Here is a 19,383-nt window from a genome sequence, read left to right on the forward strand (position 1 = left end):
GACACATTTACTACACGGGGAGAGTTCTCTCTTAGCATCTTAACACTCTTGTAGCTCTGTGAGGATGGGCAAGTAGGGGAAAAACGTTCCACAATAAGGGCACTTTCTGCTTTTCAGCCTGATCTGTTGGCACCCACATTCATCTATCCCTACCCTGACACTCATCTCTGCCCTTTGCCAGGTCAGAGTTGCTCGGTTTCCTGTTGTGTTTAGAAGTCAGACATCCCTCAAGACAGCCTACAAAGTTCTCTAAGGCAACCCTGAATAAATATCCCATGTACTGCCCAGACAAACCATGCCAAGTATATACACCACTTTCCTGACATATCAGATCTTGCCATAACTTTCCTTACCTTGATTGCATCCTAGTAAATGCTTCTATGAATGATGATTGCTACTGCAGTTGTCCTGGTCACTGGTCCTTAATGTACATTTTAAATTTATTTTCTTTGCTGTTCACTACTTATCAGGTATGTACCTAATACTGTGTCAGGCTTGCAAACAGTGCATACAGTGTGAACTTCTAACAGCTGATCTTTACTATCTCTTTTCAACGTATCAAGCTGTCATGACAACTAGTCTGGATTACCATTTGTTCTCCTAGCACAAGCCATGCTTTTGTAGACTACTGTGTTTCTCCACTATGGACTGTAATTGTTATATTATATAAAGTCTTTAAATTCCACTTCAAAATATATTTTGTTTTCTCACCAACCATGTGTGTACTTTGACTTTTTTCCTTTTTTTTTTATTCGATATATTTTTATTTAGATTTTAAATGATTTCCCCTTTTCAGGACCCCCACTCTCTGAAAGTCACATAAGCCCCCTTCCCTCCCCCTGTTCTCCCACCCATCCCTTCCCACTTCCCTGTTCTGGTTTTGCCCTATACTGCTACACTGAGTCTTTCCAGAACCAGGGGCCACTCCTCCGTTCTTCTTGTACCTCATTTGATGTGTGGATTAGGTTTTGGGTATTCCAGTTTTCTAGGCTAATATTGGTGAGTGCATACCATGATTGATCTTTTGAGATTGGGTTACCTCACTTAGTATGATGTTCTCCAGCTCTATCCATTTGTCTAAGAATTTCATGAATTCATTGTTTCTAATGGCTGAATAAGTACTTTGACTTTTAATTAAACCACAGAGTGGTTGCTTTATCTTTTACCCTTCTGCATCCTGAACATATAATTTTAAATGAAAAAATATTTTGAATGAAGAATGCCATGCTTTATTAGTGGTTAGATAACACCCACTACTTTGCCCTTTTCTCTTTCTTCCTGCTTTCTTTCTTTCTTCCTGCTTTCTTTCTTTCTTTCTTTCTTTCTTTCTTTCTTTCTTTCTTTCTTTCTTTCTTTCTTTCTTCTTTCTCCTTTCTTTCTTTTCTTATTCCTTTCCTTTCCTTCCTTCTTTCTTTCTTTTTTATTAATTCATTTATTTATTTTATTATTAATTATTCCATTCATTGACATCTCAAATGGTAACCCCCTCCCCAGTTACCCCTTCACAACTCCCCCATCCCATGTCCCCTCTCCCCCCTCCCATTTGCCTCTATGAGGGTGATTCCTCACTCAATCACCCACTCCTACTCCTCAGCTCCAACATCCCCCTATGCTGAGGCATCAAAACAACACAGGACCAAAGGCCTCCCCTCACATTGATGTCAGGCAAGGCCATTCTCTGCTACATATGTGTCTGGAGCTATGGTCCAAGTACACTCCTTGGTTGGTGGTCTAGTACTTGCAAGCACTGGGTGGCCAACATTGTTATTTCTGTGGGGTTGAAATGCCTCTCCGCTGCTCCAGTCCTCCACCAGCTCCCCTACCAGGGCCCCAAGCTTAGTCTGATGGTTGGCTGCAAGCATCCACATCTGCATTGGTCAGGTGCTGGCAGAACCTCCCAAGGAACAGCTATGCCAGGTCCCTGTCATCAAGGGCCTCTTGGCAATAGCAAGTGTCTGGGATTGGTGCCTGCAAAAAGATGGATTCCCAGGTGAGCGGTTTCCAGATGGACCTTCCTTCAGTCTCTGCTTCATTTGCTTTTGTCCCTGTCTTTCCCTTTGGCAGGAACATTTCAGGGTTATAAATTTGAGATGGGTGGGTGACCCTATCCCCATGCCCACTTCCCTGTCTTGGTATTCCTCTACACTATGGTATCAAGTCTTTCCAGGACCAAGGGCCTCTCCCCCATCTGGTGTCCAACAAGACCATCCTCTGCTGATGATATATCTGGGGCCATGGGTAACTCCAAGTGTACCCTTTGGTTGATGGTTTTTGTCCCTGGGAGCTCTGGGAGTACTTGGTGACTCATATTGTTGTTTCTGCTATGGTGCTGTATACCCCTTCAGCTCCTTTGGCCCTTTCTCTATCTCTTTTACAAATGAGGGTGCCCTTGCATATGGAGCATAGATGTTTAGAATTGAGAGTTCTTCCTGGTAGATTTTTCCTTTGATGAGTATGAAATATCCTTCCACATCTTTTTGGATGACTCTATGTTGAAAGTCAATTTTATCTGATATTAAGATGGCTACTCCAGCTTGTTTCCTGAGACCATTTGCTTGGAAAATTGTTTTCCAGCCTTTTACTCTGAGGTAATGTTTGTCTTTGACACTCACCAGCATTTCCTATATGCAACAAAAAGCTGGGTCCTGTTTCCATATCCACTTCGTTAGTTTATCTCTTTTTTTTCCTGGGGAATTGAGTCCATTGATGTTAAGAGATATTAAGGAATAGTGATGGCTGCTTCCTGTCATTTTTGATGCTATTTTTATGTTTGAGTGGTTATCTTCTTTTGAATCTGTTGAAAGAAGATTTTTCTAGGGTGTAGTTGCCCTCCTTGTATTGGCATTTTCCATCTATTATCCTTTGTAGGGCTGGATTTGTGGAAAGATATTGTGTAAATTTGGTTTTATCATGGGTTATCTTGCTTTCTCCATCTATGGTGATTGAGAGTTTTTCTGGGTATAGTAGTCTGGGCTGGCATTTGTGTTCTCTTAGAGTCTATATAAGATCTGCCCAGAAACGTACAGAAACTTTATAATTTTATGAGGTCCCATTTGTCATTTCTTGTTCTTAGGGCATAGGCTATTGGGGTTCTGTTCAGGAAATTTTTCCCGGTGCCTATGTGTTCAAGGCTCTTCCCCAGTTTTTTTTGTTTTGTTTTGTTTTTTTTTGTTTTTTTTTTTTTTTTTTTTAGTTGCAGTGTGTCTGGTTTTATGTGGAGGTCCTTGATCCACTTGGAGTTGAGCTTAGTACAGGGGATAAGAATGGATCGATTTTCATTCTTCTGCATGCTAGCGGCCAGAATCTTCTAGCTTTCATGGTCTCTGGTGAGAAGTCTGGTGTAATTCTGATAGGTCTTCCTTTATATGTTACTTGGCCTTTTTCTCTTACTGCTTTTAATATTCTTTCTTTAGTACATTTGATGTTTTGATTATTATGTGATGGGAGGTATTTCTGTTCTGATCCAGTCTGTTTGGAGTTCTGTAGGCTTCTTGTATGTTCATGGACATCTCTCTTTTTAGGTTAAGGACATTTTCTTCCATAATTTTGTTGAATATATTTACTGGCCCGTTAAGTTGGAAATATTCACTCTCTTCTATACCTATAATCCTTAGGTTTGGTCTTCTCATTTTGTCCTGGATTTCCAGGATGTTTTGGGTTACAAGCTTTTTGCATTTTGTATTTTCTTTGACTGTTGAGTCAATGCTTTCTACGGTATTTTCAGCTCCAGAGATTCTTCTGTCTCTTGTATTCTGTTGTTGATGTCAGCATCTATGACTTCTGATTTCTTTCCAAGGTTTTCTATCTCCAATTTTTTCTCCCTTTGTGATTTCTTAGTTGTTTCTACTTCCCTTTTTAGAGACTGGATGGTTTTGCTCAGCTCTTTCACTTGTTTGTTCGTGTTTTCCTGTAATTCTTTAAGGGATTGCTGCATTGCCTCTTTCAGGACTTCTTCCTGTTGATCCATGTTCTCCTGCATTTCTTTAAGTGATTTTTATATTTCCTTTTTATGGGTTTCTGTCTGTTGACCCATCTCCCGTATTTCTTTAAGTGATTTTTTTAAGTTTCTTCTTTTTTTGTTTTTTTTTTATTTAATTTCTATGTTCTTTGTTTACATTCTAAAAGCCTTCCCTTTTCCCAGTCCTCCGCCCATATGTCCCATAAGTCCTTTTCTCTCCATCCATTCTCCTATCTTTCCCCCTCCTTTTTCTCTGTCCTGGTACTTCCCTACAATGCTGGATCAAGCCTTTCCAGGATTAGGGCCCTCTTCTTCCTTCTTCATGGGAATCATTTGATATGCTAATTGTATCTTCAGTGTTCAGAGCTTCAGGGCTAATTAATATCCACTTATCAATGATTGCACTCCATGTGTATTTTTTTTGTGATTGCTTTACCTCGCTTAGGATGATATTTTCCAGTTCCATCCATTTGCCTAAAAAATTTATGAATTCATTGTTTTTAATTGCTGAATAGTACTCCGCTGTGTATATATACCACATTTTCTGTATCCATTCCTCCACTGAGGGACATCTGGGTTCTTTCCAGCTTCTGGCTATTATAAATAAGGCTGCTACGAACATAGTGGAGCATGTGTCCTTATTGCATGCTGGGGAATCCTCTGGGTATATGCCCAGGAGAGGTATAGCAGGGTCCTCTGGAAGTGTCATGTCTAGTTTTCTTAGGAACCGCCAGACTGGTTTCCAGAGTGGTTGTACCATCTTACAATCCCACCAGCAGTGAAAGAATGTTCCTCTTTCTCCACATCCTCACCAACACCTTCTGTCTCCTGAGTTTTTAACCTTAGCCATTCTGACTGTGTGAGGTGAAATCTCAGGGTTGTTTTGATCTGCATTTCCCTAATGGCTAATGATATTGAGCATTTCTTAAGGTGCTTCTCGGCCATCCGAATTTCTTCAGGTGAAAATTCTTTGTTTAGTTCTGTACCCCATTTTTTAATAGGGTTATTTGGTTCCCTGGGGTCTAACTTTTTAAGTTCTTTGTATATATTGGATATTAGCCCTCTATTGGATGTAGGGTTGGTGAAGATCTTTTCCCAATTTGTTGGTTGCCATTTTGTTCTTTTGACGGTGTCCTTTGCCTTACAGAAACTTTGTAATTTCATGAGATCCCATTTGTCAATTCTTGATCTTCGAGCATAAGCTATTGGTGTTCTGTTCAGGAACTTTTCCCCTGTGCCTATGTCCTCAAGGGTTTTCCCCAGTTTCTTTTCTATTACTTTCAGCGTGTCTGGTTTTATGTGGAGGTCCTTTTTCCACTTGGAGTTGAGTCTTTAAGCAATTTTTGTGTTTCCTTTTGAAGGGCTTCTGCCTGTTGACTCATGTTCTCCGGTATTTCTTTAAGGGAGTTATTAATGTCCTTCTTAAAATCCCCTAACAGCATCACGAGGTGTTATTTTAAATCCAGGTCTTGCTTTTCTGGTGTGTGGAGGTATCTAGGACTTGCTGTTGTTAGAGAACTTGGTTCAGATGTAGTGATGTTGCGTTGGTTTCTGTTGGTGATGTTCTTGCGTTAGCCTTTTGCCATCTGGTTCTCTCTGGTGTTACCTGGTGTTGCTGCCTCTGACTGTGTCTTCGCTGTGCTCCTGGGAAACCTGTTCTCTCTGTGTACACTGGTATGTAAGTACTTCTGCGAGATTCACTCTTTTGTAGTTGTATTTGGGTATATAGCTCCCTGGCCCTGATCAGCTCTGGGTGCAGGCTGTGCTGGCTGTTTCCTCTGCTCTTCTGGGTGGATATTTTGCTTCCTGTGCCACTTGGAGATGGTGCACTGTGGCAGGGAATGTTCCCAATCCAGAGGCAGAAACCAGAAGGAGCCTTCTGCCAGAGACCTCCGGACTGGATCCTCTGAGCTGCAGGGCAGGTCTCACCTGTGCTGACTGTCTCCTCTGAGCTGCATTTTGCAACTTTGGAGCTTTCCTGAGTGCACCTTTTAACACCCAGAAGCAGGGCTTACAGCAACTCACACGAAACCACTCAGGCCTGCTCTGCTACTAAGAACCAACACTTTCTCTTAACTAAAAAATGTGAGAAGTACTGGGACAAGAGGATGTTTATAAGTAAAAGAATTACATTGGTCCCCTACTTCATACCATGAATAAAATTTAGTTCATACTGGATCAGTGACCTAAATATAAAAATTGTAAGCTGGAAAATGTTGTAGAGACGCAGAGGCAGTCAATTGTGACTTTGAGTGTACCTTTGGTATTCTTAGCTGGGGTGCAGATAGACCTGAGTGTTAAAAAGGTGTACTAAATAATTGGGAATACATTGATAAAAGTAATCTATGTGCATCAAAGCACATTATCAAGAAAGCAAAAGAAAGACTGTATAATGTCCAGAATAGGTACAAATACAGACACAGAAAAATTGGTGGTTATGCAGGCAGAGGGAGGGATGGATAGAGATACTGCTTGAGCAGTGAATGTGTTTGAAAGGGAATTAAAGATGATGATGATGGTGATGATGATGATTATGATGATGGGTGTCTTTGATTGGCAGTGAAGACCTCATGCATATACTATTAATTTTATTACAAAAATAAGTGCAATAAAACTTAAAATGCAGAATAGTAGATGTGATATAGCCATTAATAAAACTTGTTTCACTGTTCATTTAAAATTTCTTTAGTTTTGTAATTTGTATGTATGTCTATGAGTCTGAGTGAGGAGACATAAAACATGTGCATACAGGAGCTGTTGAAGCTGACAGAGAAAAACAGCATCCCTGATACTGAAATTAGAAGAAGTGATGATCAGTCATGATTTGGATCTCTGTTTTTGGATCTCTGCTAGAGCATCAAGGTCACCAAACTTCTGAGCTATCTCTCCAACTCCAGTATAAGACAGTAAAATCACATGTGCTATCTGAAAGTCACAAAGTATGGACTATTTGGCATAGGGACTATTTGGCATGGGACTAACAAACATAAAGTCTAGTTGTGGAAGAATCTAAGATTCAGAAGGTTAACCAATGAAGCTACCACTTCAAGTGGTCAAATTGAAGTTTGAAGTACACACATGACAAGTACGAAAACAAAATTTATTTTGGGTTAGCACATCACATGTTCCCAAGCCTAGCATAGAGTTGGGCACATGCATGGTGAATAGTGGACACCAAAGAAACTGCATTAGCAGTCATCATCCACATAAACATTATTATGATGCAATTGGGTTGATGCAAGTGAAGGCAAAAATTGAGGTGCCAGGGAAACACAGTGTGTGTAGCTGACAGGACTTCTCTACGGAGTGAGTAGGGCATTTATTTCGGGTTACCTTGCAGAGCCATGTGGGATATTGTTGGCTTCTAAACAAAACAGGAAACCAAGAAACTCTCTTGTCCTTTGACCTGGTAAAGGGCACAGATGAATGTAAGTGTAGAGTGAGAAGAATGTGGGTATCACTAGATCAGGGTGAAAAGAAGAAAATTCTCTCATCTTGGAACATGAATTCCCTTTATTTCCCCATCCTCACAGAGCTGTAGAAGAGGTGGAGATGCTAAGAGAGAACTCTCCCCACATAATTAATATGTCTTTATGGAGATGAGAACCTGCCACAGAACAGGATGCTGTTGGTATCCTTGTGCTGGATAAAGAAAAGGAAGGGGTGGTCTGCGCAGAAAGTTTCATAGGTTTCAGAGTCATCAGAGTCACAGTAGTCTACAATATCATCAGCTGAGGCTGCAGCAGCCACTGTACCTTCTTCGTTACCCTCTACAACACACTTGTGAATAATCCTAGACACCCACAGTCCTTTCTCTTGAGATATTCCTGATAAGTCAGCCTTGCCCCCATGGAAGACATCCACCATTCCCAAATGCTCAAATAGGGGTGCCATGTCATACTTCTCTTCCAGTTTAAATTTTGGGAGGAAAACCTCAACATCAGTTGTCTTCATAAAGTCTGGTTTGGTCCAAGCTGTTAACTTCTCAAAGGTGAGATTGTTTTCCACCTGACAAAGCAGAATTAGAGACTTTTATATTCATATCTGAGGTATTATGGAGAGTCATTCTCAGAGTTCCTACTGTCATCCTACACAGGACACTGACTATTCGTGTGGTCATGCAGTGTGAGGTCCCACTCTCCTGCTAGCTGGTGGATTCCCTGATGGGTATCAAGGCCAAGCTTCCCAGGGTAAGAAGTCCTTGCTGTCCTCTCCTAAATCACTTCTGAGACATCTTTTTCTCAGGCAGGTGTTCATGTACAGGTGGTTACAGTTTAGATTTTGTTTGCTTTTGTTTTCTTAAACTAGACTGAGTTTTGAAGATTGTAATTAATTGCTGATGAAATAAAAGTTAAGAAAGGAGATCTAATCAACATTGGGTTCTTTGCATCTTGGGGGGTATTGTGGCTTGAATATGAAATTATACCAAAATACACTATTCTGAATCATTGTTTGGGAAGCCACTAAAATTTTAGGTATAATAATTGTTTAGCTGAATGAAGGAAGTAGCTCCTAGAAGTGTAACACTCAAGGTCATTTTTGGCCCTTTGCTCCTTATTATTTCACTGTTTTGTTTTGACTAAATCTTCTGTAGTCTGTCACATGTACCTGCCATATGGTGAGAAATGATGGCCTGAGCTAACTTGAAATTAACCCTCTGAACCTGTGAGTCAATATAAATTTTTTTCAGGTGTGTTATTTGTAACAGGCCTTACATAAATGACAGAAAACTAATTCATGTTCGACATAAACAATGTCACAGGGAGCTGAATAGGACAATCCTACAGAGGTTCTCTGCTTACAAAGACTACTTAGGTCATGTAAAGTTCAATACCCACCATTCAACACTGCAGGGAATCCTGATGCAAGGAAGGCCTACTTGACTCTGCCCTCCTTGGTGGCACTCCTCCTAGTCCTATTTATTATGTTAAAAGTACAATATTTTTTCTATCTCCTTTATCATCTCAGTGATTAAATTAAAATAGTAAAAAATCTTGATATAGGTTATATTGAAAGAGTGTAAGGATCTTCCAACCAGTGTCCTGTGTTGACTGAGCTGTTCGCATTCCATCCTACTAGGGAGCCTTCACCCATTCTAGAGCTAAAGTTATGTCCTATGGCAAAAGCACACAGCTCACAACTGGAGTCTTGGACACAGCTTCAATGGAAAATCCCTGCAACTGCACACAGATCAAACCTGGGTGTGTGAGTACCACAAATGAAATGTGAGTTGTCAGGCTGAAAATACTGAGGTCTATTCTAATAAGAAAAGAAACCAATGACACTCTATTCTTCTGGAAGATGTTTAGGATGGTGAATGCTACAGACTCTCCTGGCTCACCTTGCTGAGGTCCACACCATCATCTGGAAGCAGGACGATGAAGTTCAACTCCACACCCTCATAGGGCATCACCAACAATTTTGCCTGGATTTCCTTCACACAGATGAAGTTAAATGTGTTTGTCTGACACATCATCTCCACAGGCCTTTTCTCCCTCTGAATAGATGAATATATGACAGAAAATATATCATTGAGAGAGGTCAAAAGTTTTCTAAATGAGTTGCAGTTGATTCCAGGATTTTGTTCTGCACTCACAATGAAAACAGTATTTATGTTCCAGTACACACTTCCATAAAGTCTGTGAGCCTCTTCCTGCTTTCATTACACAATTGACTTAAAGTAGTTATGGGCCTATTTTAGTTAGTTTTCTACTGCTGTGATCAAACACCATGACCAAATCAACTTGGGGAGGAAAAGGTTTGTTTCATCTTACATCTCTCAGGTCACATTCCATCACTGAGGAGCATCCGATGAGGAGCGTAGGCATAGACCATGGAGAAATGCCAATATTGGCATGTCCCCTATGTCTTTCTCAGCCTGCTTTCTTACAGATCTCCAGATGACCTGCCCAGGATTGACACTACTGAAGTAGGCTGTGTCCACACCAATCATTAATCAAGAAAATACCCAGCAGTCTTGCTTCTGGATCAGTTTAATAGAAGCTATTTCTCCATGTAGAATCCTCCTCAAATGGCTATGGCTTGAAAAAAACAGCAACCAAGATAGGCATTGTCTAGGCAAAGATTGATTTCCCTTGAAAGATGAATATTTTAAAGTTCTTATTGGGTCTCAATTGTTCCACAAAGGCTAATACTTTGTTCACATTGTGGAAGTACTGGGAGCAGGCCAAACCTTTAGAAAAGCTGGGCACAATGGGGAAAGAAAAGTATTGCGGAAGGGGTGCCCCCTGAAGGGAATGTTGGCACTGCAAAGCCTTACTGTTTCTCTGTTTTGCTTCCTGATTGCTGTGAGGTGAACATGCACGTCCACCATACTGTACTATGCTACCACAACCTGGAATGATGAGGACAAGTGACAAAGATCGAAATTTCCGGATTCAGCAGCCAAAATAGACATTTTCTACTTGAAGTTGAATATCTTAGAGAGTTTGTTCCACTAATGGAAAGAAGACTAATGCACCAGATGTTGGATGTTCACCATTTAATATGGTCAATAATAATATCTAAGAAAAATAACAGAAAAAAGTTTTCATATAATAGACTAGAATATTTTCATAGTGCCATAAATGTTACTAGAGATGCATATTCTCAAAAAATAGCCTGGACACAGGAGCACACATGCTCAAAATTTCTTAATTCGTCACAGACATTTAGCCCATCACAGAGAAGAAAGCTCAGTAACACAGATATTCATAGACTGATAGACTATCAGAGGGAAGAAAAATCCCAAGGTAAATTACTTTAAATTGGGGATGATATGGTCAGATCTCCATGTATCTTTGTGATGAAATTAGAGTCTGATAACCCATCCCAAAGCAAAAAAAAAGTTGTCAATCTATTACAAGTTATAAAATTATAAATACTGCTTAATAATTATAAATTGCCTAATTTAAATTCTTATTTTAACTAAAATACATTATTATACAAATGTTTATACATTTTTTTCTACTCTGATTCATGCTCCATATATGGTTTATATTACATTAGTACATACATTTTTTATTTTGATTTTTTGAACTCAAAGGCAATGTAGTTTCTAGAATGGGGTAGAAAAAATGATTTTATAAGAAATTTTCCGAAGGAGTATGAGCCACCAACAGATTGCAAAATCATACATGCAGCTAATGCTCCTTACTCCTATCATTCTACCAAATTTAATCTTTCATTTAGAAATATAAGTCTCCAGTGTAGCAGTATAAGACAAAACCAGAACAGGGAAGTGGGAAGGGATGGGTGGGACAACAGAGGGAGGGAAGGGGTCTTATGTGACTTTTGGGGAGTGGGGAACCAGAAAAGGGGAAATCATTTGAAATGTAAATAAAAAATATATTGAATAAAATTTTTTAAAAAAAGAAATATAAGTCTCAAATGGTTTTCTGTGCTTTTCTAATTTCTTTTTTTTCTGGGCATTGGATCATTCCCAGCACCCCACATAGGATATGCAATCATTTCAACTGAGCTCTGAGCTACACACTGACTATTAACTTTTTTCATGCAATCTCTTCATCATGCTGGCATGAACTTTTGGATTCCTTACCTTGTTTACTTTAAAGGGCATTTCACGGGTACATTCACTGTAAAAGGGTTGATGCCACTTTCCTTTGAAATATAAAGCATTGACAAGAACCAGCCTGGTCTCTGAATCAACTGAGTCATCTGGCAACAACTCCAGAATTTTGCCTTTTGAGAAAACAGAGACTTCATTCAGATTCCTTTTATAGATGTATGAGACATAAACTGATCAAGCATGTGGGCAGATCCAATAATTACATAATTAAATTCAGTGAATTTAGATAAATACATTAAAAACAACTTAAAACACTAACCATGCCATTTACCTTGAGGCTGTGCACACTAAAGGAACATTAACAAGATGAGCATGGTGAAAGACTTGTAGGTCCCTTGAGGAAATTAGGTTTGCGAAAAGGAGAAAAAGTGATTCCAGGGTGAAGAACAAAACAAGCAGAAACCATGGGAGGAGGAGGGACTGAAACAGGGTTAATCCCTGAGGTAGCTGATGTTGGTTGCCATCTTGATTGGATCAAAAATGAGCTCAGAGACAAGTCTTTGTTCTATGATGACATTTCCCAGGGACAGTAACTAACAGAGAGGAAGGTTCCCAGAGTGGATAGCACATTGAGGTGCTGCCAGATATGAAGAACTGAGAGAGAATCATCACTACATTTGTCCTTGCTGGTGACAGGATCTGGTCTGTTGACATCACTGTACCTGCCATGTTTAGCTGACACTAGAACCCAGTAGATTTGGTTTTAAATGTCTTCATAAAATGTGTTTGTTCTCTTATCCTGAGAACCATGATAAATGCTTAAACATTAAATATACAATATCATTTAGCACTCTGCGTGTACTCCACATTGCAATATACTACGTCAAGTCAGATACTCAGACAAAATTGTTTGTTGAGGAGGTCTTACTATTCTCCACTTTCTACCACTGGAAGAGATAATGCAGGTAAGAGGTTAGATGCCTCTTTTTTATATTGACAAGTATCCTGTCCATAGTAAAGAGTATACTTGATAATATGTAATGTTGAGAGTACACAAGAGAACACCAAAATGAAATCCACAAATAATTTCTAAGTCATGAGGAAAAAAAGTCTCTGTCTCTTTCCTCCTCTCTCCCCCTCCTGTGTGCATATGTGTGTGTGTGCATTTGTGTGTGTGTGTGTGCATTTGTATGTGTGTGTTAGCAGAAATAGGAATATATCTCACAGGCATGTGAATGGTTCAAAAAGCATACAATGTTCTGAAAGATCTCAAAGATCAGTGCTAGAACCTGTCATCACTGAAATAAAAACCTCAAATGGGAGGCTTCTTTGGGTCAATGTAAATGAGCAGGCTTGACAGAGTAACTTCTTTGGAAATCATGTCTAGTGTCATTAAATGTTAGTAAGCTATGTAAAGCTGGAAATGTGGTAACAGAAACAGGAGTCCTCTTCAGAGGCAAAAGTGGAAGAATCTGAGGTAATATAGATAATAGGAAGAAATAAGATAAAGGATAAGCTCTATCCATGTACCTTTGTCTCATAGGTGGCTACATGATCTGTGAATGCTACCTGTCTTTTAATGTAAACTGTTAGACTGAAAATCAGATCCTTGCTTTCTCAGAACATTTGCCCCAGACCCTCTGTCTTAGAGAAACATACAAATAGCTCTGTTTGTTTTTTTTAAATCTAAGTGTCTGAGTAGAAACTGCATGAGCTCACTGAGCTCTAAATAATACCATAGGGTCTAGATAGTCCACATCAACATGATTCTCTGAAATACCAGTGAAATAAATCCATAGTGGGAAGAAGGGAAATTAAAAGAATGAGGAGGATGGGAAGAAGAAAGAGGGGTGGATGGAAAGGCCAAGATGATATGTGAAATAAATGGAAATTCTGACCTTCAGTTTGTTTGGAGACCCACGTGTTTATGTGTCTCCTGGACTCCTCTGTCGCTTCAGCAAAGGAGAGCTGCTCTATCTCTGAGTGATAGAACTGAAGACAGGATGCCTTAAAGGTCTTTGGAAAGAAAATTTCAGGAAGGTAACATTACAAAATAAAATGTCAGCAAGCATTCCAACCTTCTCATAAATATGAATTTTTAAAAAATCAGAATGAAAATGAATGTAGATATCACTTTAAACAACCAACATCTTCATGTACTAGGTCTTTGGAAGTGGGAATAACTTACAGCCATGTTTGAAATATATCAAGGTATCATTATAGAATTGTGAACTTTGGGGAAGATTAGGAAGTTAAGCCTTGGTATGTAGAATTTGCTGGACTAGAGCATGTGACCCTTGTTGCAGACATCTAAATAAAGGTATTATGGTGTGTACCATTACATTGGCTAGCACTGAACCTTATTTTTCTCAAATTCTCTAGGGTATATGAGTATATCAACACAATTGCTATAATTCTGCTGATACATACTGGGAGTAGTTGATAAGTGTTCTCAGCAAAGAGCCTGTTGGCCATTCTAAGGGAGTACTTTCTGTTGGGCTTGTTCAGGTTATGGAGAAGCAACTGGAAGCTGTGATGGATATCTTCCTCTGGGCTTAAGCCAAGTACCTGTGAAAGAAATGATGAAATATTTTGATGGCAAAACAAATTGTTCAAGCAGTAATGTACCTGAGATTCTGATGCACTGCAGGATGGTATTCAAACAATTAATAGCAGAAATGAACCTTCCTTGCCAATGAATAATTACAAGACTGTTGCTATAAAAATAAAGTTAGCTCTCAGCACCATATGTTTCAAATAATACCAACATTCCTTTTACCCACTGCTGTACTGAGGAATCATGCTAGCTCCTCAAGCCTTTTAGTTATTAGTCTGCCACTCAGGTATAATCATAAAAGTCTTCCCCCCATCTTAAACAAATAGAAAAGGAAAACAAAAATGTCTAATTTTTGTTTGAAATTAAATTACTCTCGTCAACTTTGAATTTGGGATCCCTTAGATCATTCTTCTTAATGGCAGAAATAATAGGTCTGTGTCATCAGGCCTAGCTTGAAATTACTTTCTCCATTTTCTAAGTAAATTCTGAACAACATTTTGAGAGTTGCCCACAAATTAGTCCTCTGAAAAATCTCATCACCCTAATTAAGTCTTACTTGAGGAGACTCTCTCCTTCTTCCTCTTTAGTCCCTGTTACATGAAACAATGTGTGAATACTACTACAGTTCCTTCTCAGCAGCTCTTACACATGGGAAACAGGAAGTAAGATGGTAGGCAACTTACCTGAGATATCTGAACTGCAGTGTTTCCCTTTGCCCCCAAGAGGACCATAGCTAGACTAGAGGAGATGCTCACAGGGGAATAACATACATTTTCCGAAGGGTTGTTTTGACATAGCATCTTCAAAAGATTGATGGCAAAGGTCCCATTTGATTCAGACAATGTATTCATGATGCAGAGTCTGGATGCAAAGGAGAAATGGAACTCAACACAGAGGTGAAAAGTCATTGTTCTTATGAAGAAAAATCTTGGAGTCTACTTTTTGTTCTTATTTCAAAGCTCATAAATACTTTAAATTGGGTTTTACATTTTTACTCCAAGTCAAGCTATAACCTTACAATTGAAAGGGTATTAGCTAAGTGTGATCATGGTAGCCCAACCAACTAGCTTCAGGTCTCATCAGCACAGGTTGATGGAAAGATTTTCAGAAAGTAATACACAGGACACATCTGAGAGAGGTGGGGCTTTAGTCTCCCCCCATACAGACATTTTCTTCTGTTGTGAAGAAGATGGAGTTGAGGATAAAGAGCAGGAGGAAGACAAGAGGAACCAATGGAGAAAATAGCCGTGTGAATCCATATGTTCCATCATGGCTTTAGCAACTCTGCATCCTGAACTCTTTCTGTGAAGAAGCCTGCAGATATATTCAGGCATGCATGAGAAAGGGCCCTCAACATGGAAGTTGATATATGAAATAAACTGAGATGATAAAGAGACCCAAACACAAGTGGGTGTTATCTACTGTGCTGTGCAGGAGGGAGCATTCCCCTGCAATGGCTGTTCAGGAGATCTCGTATCAGTTTCAGGGAACCAGGTTGCTCTTTTATTGAGTATGCCTAACCTCCCAGATGAATGGACAGCTTGACACAGAATAAGAAACTGCTCCTGACCTTAACCCAGTTCTGAGTTACTGTGTATCGTCGTATGGATCTCACTATCATGACCTTTGAACTCTGAAAGGGTGTTCCAGAGTGCTTCATACTGTGCTAAAATGCAGATCAAACAGCCTGGGGAGCCCCCAAATACTGCAGCACATATTTCTTCCCACTCCATGCACAGAGGCACACAGCATCCAGAGAGTATACTTAGTTCCTCTGGATTCTCCCCTTAAGTCTCCTAAGCCTCTGGAGGAAAGGTGAGGTTGCTTTATTTCAGGGTCTTACTCTCTGGTTTGTCCTTTCTTCTTAAGCATCTACCCCCTACTTTCCTCCCCATCCTTGTGTCACTTGGAAGTTGCTTCTAAATCCTTGAACTGCTATAAATTTTACCTGGAAAGGTCACCTACCACATCCCTGTCACTGAGTTCAAACTTCTCACCATTCCCAACGTCATTGGAACAGGACAACCTCAAGGCCTCTCTTGTCCTTCCCTAATGCAGCTGTCCCACCCCAGTTCTGCTCATCATTCCTGTATTCAATCTTTCTCATGCTGGTTTTAGTGCTCTGTGAAAGCAAATGGACAATTCTAAGCACGTTGTTGTATGTCGTATAAAAGTGGTAGTTAGGGTTGTAGTCCACATGGGATGACTAATTTTTAAATAGTTATGAAGAGTTGGATTAGAACTCAGATGAACTAGAGGCCCCTGATCTTTAAAGGACACAGAAGAGACATTATCTTACAGATCCTTGAGCAGTGGTCAGAGATATACAAATGGGTTAGGTTGTAGGACCAGGCAGGAAGCAGGATAGAAGACACTGGAAAAGGTCACGGAGATCCTGCTGTACCTATTCCTGACTAAGATGGGTTAATACAACACTAGAACTCCAACCCTAAGACCAACCTCATAGCCGTTGGTCAACTGGGTTTCTAGAGAAGTGACCTCTCTGAAGACTTAGACATTTCCTCTCCTCTGTCCCCTTTCCTAACTATGGTTGTATCTCCTGGATTAAGGATAGACATTCTAAAGCTAGAACCTAGGAGTCCTACAACCTCAACTGTTCCAAATGTTCTTACCTGTCAAATTCACAACCTCTCAGTGCGGTGTTCAAGGCGTGATGCTCCTAGAGTTCAGTGAGTTACCGATCCTGTTCAGGCAGGCCCTTTATTCTCTGAAGGGTGGGGATATCATGCTCAGTGCCCCAGGCCAAAGTGAGTGAACTGACCTTGCCTCACCCTCCTCTGACTTCTGCAGCAAGAGGATGGATGAGCCTTAGGGAACACCGGGGCAATGAATGCAAAGAGCAAAACTAGTATCCTTGGATATCTGGCTGACAAGGAACCCAGGGAGCTTAACAGAATGTCAGGTACATCTGGTGTCCGTAACTGATCCCTAGGCTCTGTCCAGTTGATGAATCCAAATATGGATATATTTTCTCCAGGTGTCCTGTCATGATTGAACAGACCTATGTGAAGAATGCTAGTGCTAACCTCCTAAAGAGATTTTTTTCAACTGCTTGGTATTGACTACTTCATTGGAGGACTCTTCATGCAAAAGGACAGACACAAACAATGAGGCAAATTAGAAGATGGCATTGTGTTTACCATCCTTGGGCAGGAAATGCTGTATTTGCATGCGCCAAAGACAGAAACCTATTTGACATGATAGATGTTTCACTGTCTTTAATGTTTAAAATTATAGTAATATAGTTTTTATCTGTGGGTGTTTCGGCTGCATGTATGTCTGTGCATCACATGAAGTCTCTTAAACAGAGGCCAGAAAAGCATAAAACTACCTGGACTGGAGTGTTTCTCAGATCCTGTGACATATGTCTTTCTGACCATGCTGATGGTATTTTTGGATCTATCCCAGAACAGATGCATTTTTATCAGAGACACTTGGTCTTAACCTATTGCTGATTTATTTTTAAAGTTCATATTTCTTGGCCTTGTGTTTACTTGTAAAACTGTATGACAGTCATCAAAATATAATTCAAAACCATTATGATTACTGAAGAAAATGGACTCAGGATTGTCAATAGCTATTCCTCACACCCACATGCTTTTCCTAGCAACCACTAATGTATTCTATGCCTGCATTTGCCAGTCATGAGCATTTCTTGTAAGTAAAATGTCTCTCTGTGTGTGTATGTGCACATCTCTCTCTGTCTCTCTGTCTCTCTGTCTCTCTGTCTCTCTCTCTCTCTCTCTGTCTCTCTCTCTCTCTCTCTCTCTCTGTGTGTGTGTGTGTGTGTGTGTGTGTGTGTGTGTGTGTGAGTGCTTTTCTTTTCTTACCTGGTGACTTTTAAATACATGCTCACCAGTTAAAGGTATCACTGTTCTGCCCTGGACTTAGGCCATAGACATGGTACACTTAGCCACCAATAGTGAGTTGATTTCTTTCTAGAGATCTCACTGCAGGTAAAGCTATAATTCTTGGTATGTGACAGAAAGTAATTTCTGGATGAGCCAGTGTAAAGTATACCAAGCAATGCTATGTAGATAAAGAAAGGATGGCAAATACCTAAGCATGCAGGAGTCTCAAGGAGAGTGTGACTTCAGTGTCCTAGCAGTAGCTACACATGTAGATTTGGTGGCTCTCAGAAAGCACATCTTACAAAGATGCTGAGAATTCCTTATTTGAATATTATTTATTAGAAGTTGGATTTTGTTTTTTTTTAAGGACAAGATTTTAAAAGTAAAATGAATGAAGCTATGTGAGATCAAGACACATATGCAAAACTTCCACACAGAACAATGCCATGCTGGGAAACAGGAATATTAGGAAGACTTCACAGACACAGGATATCTCACCCTGTCCCAGGATCACATGTACAGGTTACATTTTGCTGAGCCTGAGACCTCACTTAATTTCAAACTCTCTGTGATACACTCAGTCTACAAAATCTTTCTACTCCACGTTCTCTTATGCCTTACGGGCGGGCAGCTTCTTACCAGTCTCTTCCTCCAAAGAAGGCTTGTTGTGGTGCACTTTGTGCTTCTCCCGGTGTTCATCTTCTGCTGCTAGATCCACATTTCCATAAGAGGCTGCTCACACCACTTGCCTTCTAACTTCTGACGCAGCATGGAGTGAGCACAGCTGCAGGACCTTTTAGCCTGTGGCTTTTTTGGGTCATCTTGCTTGAGGATAGGGTTGGCTTGCTTACGCTTACGTGAAACATCTGCTTCCTCAATCACCATCTGGTCTCTACCAGCCGAAGGGGAATTCAACTTCCTGTGCCTCTGGTTCTATGCTTTGAACAATTGAGAGTTGTCAGTTTCCTGTCTTAACTTGTGTTTTGGGATCCACTCATCACTGTGGATCCACCTTACTGAATCACCTAGTCTATAGTCATCTTCCTCTTCGTCTTTGTGTTCTCTAACACAGTGAGTACTTTCTGCTCTACTTCTCTTTCTTCCTCACCACTGCTCCTCCAGAGTCTTCCCTGACAACCTACTCTTCATCTGCTAAAAAGAGTCCACATTCTTTTTCTTCTCTTGGCTGAAGTGTGTTAACTTTTTGGTTTTCTTTTTTCCTTTGGTGTTCTATATGTGTCTGTCAAATTTATTCTAAGCTTTTGGGCTAATATCCACTTATCAGTGAGTGCATACCATGTGAGTTCTTTTGTGATTGGGTTACCTCACTTGAGATGACACTTTCTAGTTCCATCCATTTGCCTAAGAATTTCATTAATTCATTGTTTTTAATAGCTGAGTAGTACTCTATTGTATAAATGTACATTTTCTTTATCCATTCCTTTGTTGAAGGACATCTAGGTTCTTT

At 40.0% G+C, this 19,383-nt stretch overlaps 1 protein-coding gene across 2 annotated transcripts; it reads right to left on the minus strand.

Annotated features, from left to right (window-relative positions):
* Positions 1-7,073: 7,073 nt before the first annotated feature.
* LOC127664672 (serpin B9-like) lies at positions 7,074-18,741 on the minus strand. Of its 2 annotated transcripts, none has more exons than XM_052156751.1 (7): positions 18,555-18,741; positions 14,814-14,904; positions 13,917-14,054; positions 13,385-13,502; positions 11,517-11,659; positions 9,300-9,455; positions 7,074-7,966 (listed from the first exon to the last, which is right to left on the minus strand). In XM_052156751.1, exons 2-7 carry the CDS (start codon positions 14,892-14,894, stop codon positions 7,550-7,552), a joined length of 1,053 nt encoding a protein of 350 aa, XP_052012711.1. In that variant the 5' UTR covers positions 14,895-14,904; positions 18,555-18,741; the 3' UTR covers positions 7,074-7,549. The 2 variants fall into 2 exon arrangements, with proteins under 2 accessions (XP_052012711.1, XP_052012710.1); XM_052156750.1 differs by having other exon boundaries at positions 14,727-14,904.
* Positions 18,742-19,383: the final 642 nt, after the last annotated feature.

The sequence above is a fragment of the Apodemus sylvaticus genome, chromosome 14 (assembly GCF_947179515.1).
Source record: "Apodemus sylvaticus chromosome 14, mApoSyl1.1, whole genome shotgun sequence".
NCBI lineage: Eukaryota > Metazoa > Chordata > Mammalia > Rodentia > Muridae > Apodemus > Apodemus sylvaticus.

Coding starts and splice junctions, on each gene's coding strand:
- LOC127664672 (XM_052156750.1), bottom strand. CDS start 14,894: ATGAATACATTGTCTGAATCAAATGGGACCTTTGCCATCAATCTTTTG. Junction 13,503..13,916: donor ACACTTATCAACTACTCCCA/GTATGTATCAGC, acceptor TTCTTTCCAAAG/ACCTTTAAGGCATCCTGTCT. Junction 9,456..11,516: donor TGCCCTTTAAAGTAAACAAG/GTAAGGAATCCA, acceptor TCATCTATTCAG/AGGGAGAAAAGGCCTGTGGA.